Genomic DNA, 15,001 nt, shown 5'->3' on the forward strand with positions numbered 1-15,001 from the left:
ACTATCAGTATTCGGCGACTTAACCACACGGCTGTTGATGGACCTGTAAGATACAACAGTACCCTGACATAACGCAGCATAAATATATCGCCACTTTTATTAAGTTCGGTATTATAAAGAAAGAAACCCTCAAAAAGGCTGTCGAGATAACCATCTTAATCTTGGCAAACAGTGGTCTAATCTTGGCAAACAGTGCATAAAAGTACTGGTGAAACCATCTGGGTGGCGATACATGAAACTTCCTTGCTTTTATGCAATAGAGTAAAAAAAATTACATCCAACAATTATATATTTAGCTAACGACGGCGGAGTCAAGACTTTAAGTATAATACCGTTGCCATTAGTTTATCTTCGATTTTATCAGTGTTATTATGTCGTTTATATGTTCTATAAATTTGTCTTCTCCCCCCTGCTGCATGTATAACTGCTTTTACAGTTAATCTTTCTTAAACTATCGATGTTAGGTAACAAAGCAGCGCCACAGACACCGGCCACTCGAGAATTTTCGAATGATATATTTAACAATATTCAAGTCTTTTTCATCTATATTTGTTTCAAAATGAGTCTTCTGAAACAAGGTAACTCTTTATTTTGGCAGTATCTTCATTAATGTCTCAATATTACTTAGTTTACCCAGCGTTTACTTAAGATTACATGAAATGGACTTGTATTACTTTCAAAATAAATAATTTAGCAATTTCGTATATAAAACATTTTTTAAATAAAAGCCTATGCACATTTTATAAAATGTCAGCTTCCTGTCAGTAAAAATTCACACAAAATTATATATTACATGAAATAGTGCCCAGGTTGTAACTAGACACCTCTTGTCTGAATTACATGAAATAGAAATAACCATTTGAACTGAAAACAGACACGGAGAAATGTAACGTGATGTTCAATAACTATGATAAATTTTGAAGTAAATTTTATGAATATTCAGTTACACTCCTCTCCAGTTCAGTATTAATATTCATTCCAAATTTGGCGAATTTCCCTCACACCGTTGAAATATAAATAAACCACAGTGCTTTTTCAGCTCTCTCAAATGGTTAAAAAGTAAAGCTAATAATCTCCGAAAATGGGAACTTAACAAGACAGACTCGTTCTCACCAAGGAGTGTAAAGATTAATCCTCAGAGAAGGACGTTAGACCTCCTATCGCAAATCAGTGACACATCTTCGGAGGGATCAATGAATCAATCCACTTCCTGAGCCACCCTCTCAATTTAGAGCGCAGTTACGTTACTGATATTTGAGAAGACGAAGATACTTATAGTGCATCACAGCTTACCCTCTTTCTCGGAAATGACTTTGCTACTGTTGTTATTCTTAAGGGGCGTCTTGGTGGGAGAATCGTCCTTCACAAGTGGGGTGCTCTCGATGGCGGCGCTCTCGGATGTAGGCGATCGGTTGTTGGTCTGTCTCTGGTCGATCGTCTGCGTTGGGGTGCAGGTGCCAGACAACTGGGTCATGTCCGACCCGTGGTCTTCGGGAGGCTGACCACTGCTCACAGAGATCAGGAAGGTGTCTCGGATACTTACATCGCCAACTGCAAGAGAAAACGAAATGTTTAATATACCGTGCAAGGATAACAGAAACCATATTTTATTGATGATTAATACATACATCTGAATATATAAACATCTAAGAACAGAATCCAGTTATAATCAGCATTTAGCAAATAACTTCTTTTCTTAACCAATGCGTCAATGTGATGATTAACATGTAGTAACATCTGTTAATACAGAGGTTCTTAAACTTTTTTCTGCACCCTCTTTGCTAGACGATCATTCCAACCACCTCGTTTTCCAAACTTGAAAAATAAGTGTACCTTTATTTAAATTTAACTTACTTTTTAGTGTGTTTTATAAATTAAACAAGAAAGTTTAGAAAATGTTGATAAATACCGAAACTTGAATTAAAGTAGTTCTTTATATTCATTAATTAAAAACCATAATACTTAAACACATAGTCTAGCTGAATACCCCCTTGAAACTATGAAATCCCCCCCCGGTTGAAAACTCCTGTGTTAATAAACGATCTAAAGCAATGAAAGATTTCTGTACAGTTCCATCGCTGATTGGTTGGTTTGGTTGGTTGGTTTTTTAAATGGCACAAAACCTCGAGGGTTATTATGCGCCAGACAAATGGTGAGTAAAATTCAAGATGCATAAACAAGTATCAAGTGAATTGATGAAATGAACGTGAAATACTGATGAAGGCATGCAGAAATGACTTTAAAATGTCCAGGCAGAAATGACAAGTTCCATCGCTGAATAAAATAAGTACAAAAACAATCCACATAATTGAATACGCATCTAAAAATTGTGATTTTAATTTTTTCCTGAATTAAGCAAGAATATATTTTAATGCTAGAATAAACAAAATAAAACTGTTTGTTATGAGAAAGAATACGATTTAGAATATTTACAAACTTCTTCCTCAGTACTTAAGTAACATTATATTTAAAAAAAAAAAAAAACTGTGTTTCAGATGTGTTCGTTACATATCTGTGTGTTATAAAAGATGCTGTATAACACACAGATATGTTCTCCAAGAAATTTTCAGTTTTGCCATTAATAAACAATATAGTCACTGTTTCCCTGTTTATTACAAAGTTTTTTTTTTTTTTTTTTTTTGCAGAGTTGGGCTCTAAAGCGAAGACTTAACATATCACTTTAAGATATAAAATAAATATTTAAAAACTTTTCGAAAATTGTAATTGGTCGTCTTATAATTCAATGGTTAAGACAGAATAATTCGCCCTTGGATTTATTTTCCACACTTGAACGGGAAGACTGCAAAAAGCTGCCGTGTTATTCCTTGCTTTATATATGCAAGTACGTACTCCATTTCTCCTCAGGGAGACAGAATGCCACCAGAATTCAATAATCCAATTTACTCCTAATAGAATAGTTTAAAGAACATAGAAAGAGGGTACAGAATAGTTTTTTAGTTTTTTACGTCAATAATGTGAGGAAGAGTAAAGCTTTTAAATTTCAATTAAATTAAGCAAAAGGTTTTTAATATGGGTATATGTGCAAAGTTAACGCTTTTAAAAAACTAAAGCTCTCAATATGCTTCTACAAATGTTGGTTACCGGGGGGGGGGGAAGAGATTTTAGAAATGTGAGATTAAAAAGTGACTAATTTGTTCTAACTCGAAAACAATTAACAAATCTTTTTCATTAGCAAATAATTTCAAAATCAATCCAATGATTCCAAAATCCAATTTCTACCATGATCCATAAGAAAAAATAAAAGGAAGGACAATTTCAAGAATAAAACTAAATTTGAAAGAACAGAGTCTTCGAAGTTTATCTGGTATTGTACGATCATACAATTTATTTTTTACATAATATCTTAAAAAAAAAAAAAAAAAAAAAAAAAAAGGCAACTTTCATCAAAACAAGTTGTTCTTCTAGAATCATTAGGTCAGGATATCCAAGATTACAAAAAGAAAGCAACGAAAACTTGCGCGGAAAGAAAAATTGCAACTGGGCCTCTAACGGAAAACGTACAGAAATTCTCTCTTTTCCTTCGTTCTAAGAGCAACACGTTTTCCACTTTTGCTCAAAATATTGGGTAGAAAAGAAGATCCAACATTTCCAGACAATTACTGAAGTAATTCATTTACCCTAATATCAGTAATTCCTTTCCTTGCATCATTAGGAAATATTAATGGCAACGTTCAATAGCATCACAACATAAAACAAGACAGACTATTGTACAAAACTGAGAAATAATACAAACAATTTCTAGAAAAATAACAAATCGTGAAAGTAGAATAAAAATATATTTGGTTCCATTATAGGGCGCTTAATTTTTTTCTTTTTCTATCAGACATACTTTAATCGCAGTTTTACTTGACTACATTATAAATTTTAATTTTCTTCCAGCAAACAGAATGTAAAATTTTTGCGCGGAGAGTTTCGATGCATTTTCGTTAACATTTCAAAACATTTTCTCCTCAGATTCCTATTTTCCCGATGGAATTTCATCTTCACACGAATGCATTCTGCACACCCTCCCTTCCCTCTCCAAAAAATATGTAAAACTATAATTATTTCACAAAAATGTAATGTATGCCAAATTTAAAAATTTCGCAATTTTTTCCCACGTCAAAATTGTGTTTTCGCATATACATGCCACAGAAAAAATTGTTATGCATCTACGAAAGAAAACTTTAAAAACGAACTTTTTCATGAATTTTAAGCGGTGAAAATAATAATGAAATAAATAAGTAAATTAAGTTCGGCACTCGTCAAAACAAATCAATCGCAAGCGATCACAAACCGTGCCAAATACGATAGCTATTAAGTCGTACAAGGAAATCGCAAATCAAGCGATACGCAAAAGTGGAAGTGAAAGTAACTCGCAGTGACAGATAGTCGAACGTGTTCTATCGACTGTGAAATAGGCGCTCTTCTTATCGCCAATGAAACGGAACGAGGGGTTCAGCTGACATTACGATTTTAGCATCCTAATCTTCGAATTTTTTTCACAAATTTATATTTATTCAAATCCATGTTAATATTTCCAAAATCATGTTGTGGCAATATGTACTTTCTAGGTTACAGATGAACTGTAAACAGAAATAAAAAAAACATCCAAGAAAACTGGATACTATATAGCGAAAGAAAACTGGATACTATAAATAGAAATTAACTCGTGTTGTTCAGACTTGATACGAAGACGTGGTATGTTGCAGGTCCTCTTCAATATTGTTGCGTTTTTCTTCTGACACCAGTTGTTACGTTATTTTCTTCCTTCACGTTCGTACAGGATTCGTAGATTTGGAGTGAATAACGACGACACGTGATGAAGTATCGAAACACACTTTTTTGGCCGGTATTAATCAGGACAGCTCCGAATTCTCGCTTACAGTCGTCGATGAACACACTGACACGATCAGCGACACAGCCTCCAGGTTATCAGGCTTTCACGGTGGAGACAGCTTCACTGCAAAGCACCAGAGTACAGCTCCCGACTTTGCTTGGTCGTTCTCGGAACTTAACATACTCTCGAGACTCTCCACGCTACAACTCGCGATGCACTCGACGACACACAGAGCACAGCTACCGACTCTTCGGTTCAGTCGTTCCCGGAGCTCAACACGCTCTCTCGACGATGCACTAACCGCGATACACTAAGAGACTCCTTCGGTGAACTCGACGACCCACTCGGCACTCGCTGCCTGGCTGTCAACTCTATCGACTCGAGAACATTCTGGGCTAAACCGGTAAGAATTCGGTCCAGAACGTTCTCCATCCGTCCATGGCATATCGCCAATTTTGTCACGAAATGTCGCCAAATGGACGATTTCTCGCCAAATGTTGCAACCCTGTCATTCCTTGCCGCAACCCTAAAACTGCTTTGCGGGAAAACTATCTTACCGCGTCTGTACATTTCGTAACAATATTTTTCTTTGGAATATAGTTTTCGGTATGACCACTGCTCAGATTTTCTTCAACAGTATTAACAGTTTCTTCAAGCTGTTCTTCGGTTTCAAAAGTAATAGCAATTTAAGAGTTGTTCTTCCGTTTCAATATTTGCGATTTGTTCGCCAGGTAAAAAAGACGATGCTATGCCTCTTCTTGGTTTAATGCCAAACATAGCTTCATAAGGAGTAATCAATCCCGGTGTGGAGAGATGTGTTTGAAAAATAAAAACAACTGTCTTCTCGTTTATTCACAATTAATGCATTTAAGTTTTCAAGGAAAAGTTCACGATTCACTGCAGTATCCATTCATCATAAATTAGGGTATTGGATATATATTTAAGAAACCGTTGCGCGTACCATCAAACCTAGCATAAGACCAGTACCATAACCTAGCATGAACAGTGTTCCAGAGTATAACAAATACATGCTACTTAACCTCAATCGCAGCAGAGCAAAGGATTTGGCGACAGACAATTGCCCCTCTGTTGAGCTCGACTTCTCTTTTCGACCTCAACCACAGTATATCTAAGATTGTCGACATACACCGGTGATAGTCCGAATGTACAAGAATATAACCAAATATTCGGTCTTTCACCGACGCATTTGGTATGTATTGACAATCACCGTGAATGTCTCCAATTTCATTCATTCAAATTTAACATTCTCCAATTTCGGTCCTCCATACATCTTCTATAATACAGTACTTTCTATAGTAAGTATTTATACTTATTATAGAAGTAGTAGAATTGAAGATATTTTTTTCAAAACACACAGTATTAACCATTTTGCTGCTCTCCTTAGATAGAGCACCCAAGAAATTTACAGCAGCAACTTGTTCAACCAAAGGTAATTCGCTTTGCTCAAAAAGCGCCACTAAAGAAGGAAATGGCTGGTGGAATATAAAACTGTTTACAATTTCTTTTAACAACAGCCATGAAGAATTCGAATACGTAAGATAGAAAATAAATGAATTACTTAACAATGGTAAAGCATATGCCAGGCTATCTGCTTTACATGATACAGCAACAAGAGTTTAACCCTTAACTCTCCGTTGGCTCCGCTATGGGCCCTTCCGGCATTTATTCCATAGCTAGGCTCTGCTGCGGCGCTATATGTTTTTAACATGGTTACGCTTAAGATGTAGCGATATCGTCGGCGTTTGCAATTATTATTTGTAGTTAAAACATGCTCAGTCTCTGTACTGTTACGATTAAACAATTTTTTGACCTTTTTTTATGGTTAGCAACATGGAGAAAAATAATTATTATAATGAAAATTCAGAGTTGGGTGGTACTGAAGACGTGTTCGATTTTGATTTTTAGGTGTTAAAGGATACTGCGAAAGACAATGTTGATTATAATTCTGACACTTCAGAAATTATACTGCCGAAGAGACAACAAATGAGAATTATCGAAAGTGAAGATGAAGATTCGCAGGAAGACTTCGAAGTGAAACTCGCCCAAGTAAACCCAGGATATACATGGGGGATTGTTTCCATCTTTCCAATCCGAGTGCACAATGTGGTCTTGTAGGTATGTCTTTTTTGTCTTTAAATGGGTCTATAATAATATTATGGAAATTAATGGAAAATAATATTATTATAATGGAAAATAATAATATTATTTTCCATTATTAGATGCTATTCAGTCATGTTTTTAACATGCGATATATAAATTCAAGACTAAAAGACTATGCAATTGCACGTACTTTTTCTTTAATTGCTTTTTAGTTCGTTATCCAGAATACATCGAGACTAATGAATAGCAGAATCACGTGACAGTATTCCAAGTAAAATACGACTAGTGAAATAATGCACATTTTGAAATGGGATCAGATTAAACAAACCAATGAAAGGGATTGAATAGCATAAGCCGAACCTGTCGTACCAGGAAATCCAGTACCACCCTAAAGATACTTTTAATATCAAAAGTCAAACATTTTTTCAACAAATAATTTCTATACCGAAGTCGTAATTCAAACAGTACTTTAATAGCATTCCATCGATAGCTGGCATCAAAAAGCTTCAAAATACTATTAAGATGTATATTATTAAATACTTCTTCAACAACTCTCAATTGTTAATTTAGAGATACATTTATCCGTTTCAGCAATTTACTTCTACTTGGATGAATTTACAAACAATTCAACTTTCTAGAAAAATGACAAGTTAAATTCAAGATTTATTACCATTTTAAAATATAATTACCAAGATGAGTGTAAAAGACACAAATAATTTGTTGTTCCATACAGATGTGCAATGCATGTAACAGTCGATTCCGCTTACTTCGAGCACATCGGATTAATCTATTTTTGCCCAATTAAGCGGCTGCCCCAATTAAATGAATTAATATAGTGAAAACAATAATTAAGTACCTATTTTAATGCTTTCTTAAACCAAAACTGATCGGCGTTATAAATATCACCTAAACAAAAATTCTCTACAAACGGGGAGATTTTAGTTCTTTGCCATTATTCAGGGCTTAACTTTCTGCAGCGCACTTTTTAAAATTTGGTATTATATCTCGCTTTCCATCAAGACAATCAACAATCAATTGCTTTTAAAATCGCAGTGGCACCGCTTAGAAATTTTTGACTTCGCCTTCAACATTGGGTTTCACGCCTCGCCCACTAATTACGGAAAACCACTGATCTAATGCTACTTCGACTTAAGATCATTTTCATCATGCTTTCATTTAGATGTTCCAGGAATGTCTTTCTGAAATCTCCATTCTTCACGCAATTCATTTTCTTGTTTTAGGAGATGCGCTATGGTAGGTATTAGTACAGCAATTATATCAGCAAAACTACGGCGGCTTGTATTCAATACTTGGCTTTTAATTTTAAGCAATTTTACTTGAATGTGTAAAATAACTTCGTGGCATCTTAACAAAAGTTTACAATTTTTAAACAGACACTTCACACTGTACAAATAACCACTGTTAAATACAATACGTAATAATAACGGTATACTCTTAAGCAGATGCGTATACTCGCCAGACGCATGACGATAGGTAACTGATTCGCATCAAGGCAAAGGATGGCCAAATAATTAGAGCCTGTAGTGTCGACATAGTTTCGAAAAATCCATAAAATATTTCAAAATCGCTAAATTCCTTTTCTGCAACTGTCCTAATTAAGCAAAAAGTTGTTCAAATTAAGTACTTTAATTGCGTATTAGTTCATCAATTTGATTTCCGTTCTTTGAAACGTGGTCCAAAAAAGCTGCCGTCCCTAACCAGTAGCCCAATTAAACGGAATCGACTGTATGTATATATTCTTCAAATGTCAACATTCTTGTCTTACGTAATTCCCTTTTTGCGATGCAAGGAATTGATTTATTTCTAAGGATAACCATTATTTTCCCTCAAGAAGTAGAATTAGAGATTTTAGCCCATGTGAACAGGTAATATGTTGTTATTACTCTGCTAAACTCCTGAAAAATCGCAGTTTTGGACAATGCGAAACCATCTCACAAGGAAACATCGCTAAAAAAAACCCATCTACCCAATTAGAAAACATGAATTTAGTTAACCATTTCCACCGCATTTTTGCAGCAACGTAATACATATACGATCCCCCCTACCTGGCCACTAAGATCGCACAGCGGCGCGTCCGAATTTGGAGGAAGTTGACATCTCCACTTTACATCAGTTTTCCGATGACAAGTCGATACATCCAATTGCGAGAATTATTTCTTTTTTACGGAGTCTGCACACTCTGCGTTTTCTTTTTCCTGTCCCGAGGGCAACGTTTCGAAGATTATATGAAAAAAAGGGAGCTGGAAATATTTCCATTTTGAGAAGCTGAAATGTTTAGTGGCATAGTATTCTGGAATTTTTTAAAATCAGAATGTTTATTTTACGTAAACACACATTCAGTTTAAATTCCAAGGTGATACTAAGGTTTCTGTAATATTATTTTATTAAAGTTCATAAAAAAATCAGACTATTCATTTGTGATTCAAAAATGAATTCTCGTTTATGCAACTGAAACATTGTATAAGCAAAACTAAGTTGAAATACTTCAATTACATAATCCAAGACTACATATTTAATTAAAAGTGCTATCAATTTTAATAATTTAATATAATTTAAGATAATTTTATAATTAAAAAATTAATGAATTAAAGTTTTTTTCACAGCCCATATCAGTCATTTTACAAATATATGACACTTTTTTTAAATTTTTATTCAAATACTTAAATAAAATAGAGATAATATACAATTAATTATTTAATAAAATATATTTCAATCAGAATTTATAGAAAATATCAATATTCTGACATTCATTTCAAACAGCATTCTGACATTCTGTCTGCAAATAACAATGAAATCAATAAAGCAAATATTTTGTTGTTGGTTTCATTTTCATCAAAAAGTATCAAAATACTTTATGCATTCTTCTTACTGACTCGCATTTTTACATGGCTAACTAATGCTGTATTTATGATTTTACACTTTTTTAAAACTTCTAAATTAACACAAATAGTGACACGGTAAAAATACTTTAAAAACATTTCATTTAAGTACATCTTCGTGTTATGAACCGTAAAAATTGACACAAAATTTTTATTACCCGCTAAACACATTCCAAAAGTCAAATAACGACTTTTTTATTTCTTACTTTTAGCATGTAAAAGGCAAATTACGTGTGAATGAGAAATCTCTAGTCGCCTTTCCAAGATACTGGATAAAATTAATCAAGTTATCACTAGAAATATTAGCAACTGAATTTAAATTACGTTTGCTTACGTCAGAACAGCGGTTCTCAAACTTTCCTGCCCCATGCTAATGCCTCCTGAATATGTACAGCCAAAGGACAAGTTGCAGAAAACAAGGCAATATTATTATATATTTAGGAGACAATGCCCATGCACCCCGTTCATTACCGTTAGACGATTCATCATCCTTCCCCAAACTCGGAAAAATATTTATATTTTCTTAAATTTAGATAATTTTTAATGAGTTTTATAAATTAAACAAGAAAACATGTAGAAAAGGTAATAAATGTTAAAACATCAGTAGTCAACCCAGCTGAAACTATGAAATCCCCTCCCAGGGGGAACTCTACCCTGGCTGAAAACTTCTCCGTTAGCACCTTAGCAGTTGAAAATAAATTAATTTATTATCCTCTAGAGCACGTTTCACGTTTCAACGTACTTCCCACTAAATTATTTAATTTTTTTAGTCCAAAAGGGACGTTAGTCCTGAATGGGATATTAGTCTCGAAACGGTATTTTGCGTTGATCACTATAAACGGCGTACAACTTTTCAAATTGTTGCCACCAAATATTATCACCCTGCATTATACTTAGAAATTAAATAATAAGAAATTAAATTATGATGAATCTGCATGAATGTATACATGTTTCTCGCATTCTCGCACTGTGGGAAAACAACGGTACCAAGAGCCGTCAAATTTTGAAACACTGTACGGGGGAAAAAAAAAAAAAAAAAAATCTGAAATGTTTCAGATTTTAAATTACGTCCAAAGGGGCGTTTTTTAACATTTTGTGTGTTACCTTTCTTTATTAAATATCATGTTCCTCGCACTTAAACCATAAGATCCAGTGCAACAGCAATATCGCAAAATAGTTTTAAAACGAGCATATCTTTAGAATTTCCGATACAGAGACTCACGCGCTGGAGATAAAAATGTTTTTTCTGCACAACGTTGCCATTGCTCGCTTTGAAATCCTTGAGTTTGTTAATCAAAAATTCGTCAAAGTTTTAAAAAATAGGAAATCGATCATAAAACAAATTTCAAATTTGGTCTTCCACATGCTCATATTCGTTGGAGGATTACGTTATTCAAAATTCGATGACTCTATGCACCGTTGTTTTATCACAATACGAGAAATATACATACATTTATGCAGATTTTTTATTATTTAATTTCTTCAAATATAATGCAGGACTCTAACATTTTGTGGCAACAGTTTGAAAAGTGAACCGATATTTATGAGTCCGACGCAAAATGCCAAAACGAAACTAATAGTCCTTCGGGATTCAAATCCCTTTGGACTAATAAAATAAATAAATAAATAAAAAGTTTTTATATCCAACAAACTAGACCATCTATCAGAAATTCTAAAAAACAATCTGGTTTTAAATATTTTGTGATTTTGCTCTTGAATCGAATTTTATGCGGCGTAAGCACCAAGAACGCGATATTTAATAAATAAACATATAAAGCATTAATAATAAAAAGACAAAACAAAGTTTTGTAACGCGATCTTAGTAAGAAAACTGAACATTGATATGATGAACTGAGAGAAAAGACTGAAAAATAGAAAAATGTCTGTCAACACTTGACGCTGAATTGGGAATTCTAAACGTATACTGCTATACTGCTTTTAAAATTTTCAGATTCCCCCCCCCAATACTGCTGTTTAGCTAAGTCAACAAACAATATGTATTTCTCAATACCATTTATAACTCAGTTTCTTCATTTTTAATGATGTTTATTCTTCTGTTATTAACAAGGGAAAAAACCTTTATTTAGAAGGATTCTGTATATTTCTTTCAATATTAAACAGCTTGAAAAAAAAAAAAAAATGCTTTAACTGATAACAGCATTTTTGGCTAACTTTTAATAAGAGTTATTCCTCTTTCTTGTGAAATTTAGCTGACCTCGGATAAACCGTGGTTTTGAACTAACCACGGATATTATTCCTAATATTCTTCCGGTTTATTTAGAATTCACAAGATTTTTACACTGCTTCTACCTGAGAGTTAATAAGCACACATACACAGCGCCAAATCTCCCAGTAATAGAGAATTTGCTAAAAAAACGAAAAATTACTAAAGAGAAACATTTCAAATACATTTTGAAAGACCAGGAATACGTAGTAATGAATTCCTTAGGCAATCTATGCATTCTTGCAATTGCTTTATTCTAACGATAGCCTACTCCTAAAGGATGAGATTGAATCTCGCTTATTACAGCCAGAAGAGTCGCAAACAAACAAAACACAGCGGAAACAATAAAAGCAAAAGTTCTTTTTCTTGCTGAAGAACAAAAGAAACTACATCACAACCAAACAAACAGAAACCGCAATGCGAGTTTTCAGCCTGTACCAGGTAAAACTTGTTTTATTGATCACCTTCCAAGGATGCTGCCAGGTCGTCTGAAAGGTTTCAGATAATATTCTGAGTATCCTTCAAAATAATAACAATAAAAAGGGCAATATTTTGACAAAAATTAGTTTCATGATTCTTAATGCAACTTCTTTCTTTTAAACATCAAGCTGAAAGCAAAATATTTTATGCATTTAAAAATATTAAGGAAATATTTTTTCCCTTTCCTAGCACTACTTCATTTTTCAATATTTATTAGCAACTTCAAAGTAATCAAAAAGAGTTTGCTAATATAAATGAAAATACGCACATATCAGCCTTTATGTAATTTATTCAGAGGCGGCTGGTCACACATTAGAAGAATATCATATCATAAAAAAAAAAAAATTTAAAAAAAAAAAAAAAAAACTGTCAAATATTTTTTTACAACGTTTTGACAACAACTGAAAACAAAGTACCTTAGAAATGTTTCAGAATTATATCACACTTACGCTAAGAATAAGAAACGTAATAGGAACTGGAATGTACAATATTACCTTTACACCACGAAGGCATGAAGAAAGGAGAGAGAAAATACCCCTTTCAAAGGGCGACTGGGGATAAGGGGGCCCAATTTGCCAAATCCTGGTGGTGAAGAATCAGCATTCACCACCTCTTAGTTCGGGCGCCACTGTAAGTTATTAGGTTATTTTAGAGCAAGAAACATGAAAAATGAGCAATGCACTCGCCGGGACTCGTACCTGGACCTCTCGAATACTCGCCGAGTGTGTTTGTTACCTTGACACTACGAAAGCATGCAGAAAGGCTTATGACAATATGTGCGTTGCTTTCACCTTCTTAAAAAACATTATTGACCAAGTGGATAAGGCTAGTGAATGCTAGTAATTCTTCACTATTGAATAAGAATCCTGACAAGACTAATGAATGCTAGTAATTATCAGAAGGAAAGGTTTGCTTGCATGGATATTTTCGTAATTTCCTCCCTGCGTAATCTGAATACGGCCCAGTTCCCTTTAGAAAATCCTCTACGAAAGCTTCCCTCCCTTTCGGAAGATATCTACCTTGAACTTTTCCATAATTCAGTCTCGGGCTAAATTTCATCTCGTATCACCGCATTTTTTAATGGAGTCGACTGATTAGTCATCACCACACTGCTATTTAACTGTACTAACGCCTAATACCTGAAGCTCAGTTATCCTTGACTTCCGCCTACTCGCTAAAAAAGGCACATATCACCCACAGCCATAAAACAAATGAGTTCAGCCCGCAGAAAGTGAAAACAACGGAAAGGTGAACGACGTGCGGAATAGTTTCGCAGAAAACCTTCAGTTCGAAGGACACGCACCTTCCGGTGAATGAGAAAGATCATGCCGTTGCCATTCGGAGAAGAAGCAATTTTTGCCATTAAAAGAAAAGAATGGTGACGCGTCTGACTTATCCAAGAAATGTCGTAAAAAACTAAAAAATAAATAAATAAAACTTTAAATGAAGAAAGCATTTCTTTCATCCTTTTCATTCGCTGGCCTGACCTTCAGAAAACATCTTGTTATTACGACTCAAGAAACTTTTTCATACGTCATATAAGGAAATACTTTTTTTTTCATAAATTTACCTGATGACACAATGATGTCAGCCTCAAAAGAAGTAAGTATACGCAATAATGTTCATGATTCTGTGCCAACTGAATTATTCAATAATGAATGTTACGTGAAGCGCATTCTATTACAAACAGTTCTCTAAATCTATCACTGATACGCTACACAGTTATCGACATAATGTCAAGGAAAGCGAAAAATGAAGCTAGATTATCAGAATTATCTCCATGAGAAGTGCCTTCAATTTAGAGACAGCGATTAAAGTTACTTATTTTTATTAAATTACTTAAAAAGACTTGAATATCTGCTTTCATGCTAAATTTAATGCCATTCTTTCCATTCCCATGTGTTACTGCGTAACTGATTACATTAAATAATATTCGAGTGATTTTTACAACTGTAATAGCCTTGCACTGAAAGTTTAATTTCCGTAAAACACATAAGGACTGATTGACTGGGATGAGAAGCATTAGGAAAAATTCTTTAAATAGTACTTATTTAAGGGATTACGTTTGCATAACACGACAAAAGGTGGAAAACCAATGGGGCAAGTACGGCGGCCACATAAAAATCGCACGAAATTATAAATATTCAATGATTTTATACAAACGACTACTATGATGGGTCAAAATTACTGCCAACGCTATAACCGATGCAACCGCTGTAGCAGAATTTAGAGGCGGCAAAATGTATAGAATTTAGGAATATACTGGGCGGTAGAATTTAAAGGAGAACACACATTGTACCAGGCATCAAAGGTCTAGCACCAGCTCTGGTTAATAGGCAAAATATGAAATTATCAACACAAATAATATAGTAAAGGTATAATATCCAAGGATGATGACACAGTACATAAATATACGTAATATTTTTGTTAGGCATA

At 34.1% G+C, this 15,001-nt stretch overlaps 1 protein-coding gene across 2 annotated transcripts in view; it reads right to left on the bottom strand.

Annotated features, from left to right (window-relative positions):
• The window catches only part of LOC118198575 (protein PALS1-like), a 311,959-nt gene that overhangs the window by 53,487 nt on the left and 243,471 nt on the right, over positions 1–15,001 (bottom strand). For both annotated transcript variants that reach the window (XM_085822507.1, XM_085822508.1), the window contains one exon: positions 1,294–1,551. In XM_085822507.1, the coding sequence (XP_085678633.1) occupies positions 1,294–1,551 (258 nt within the window). The remainder of the gene's footprint in view (positions 1–1,293; positions 1,552–15,001) is intronic.

Source organism: Stegodyphus dumicola, chromosome 8, assembly GCF_044657685.1.
Source record: "Stegodyphus dumicola isolate Sdum_Otavi_A_Nest chromosome 8, ASM4465768v1".
In the NCBI taxonomy this organism is placed as follows: Eukaryota; Metazoa; Arthropoda; class Arachnida; order Araneae; family Eresidae; genus Stegodyphus; species Stegodyphus dumicola.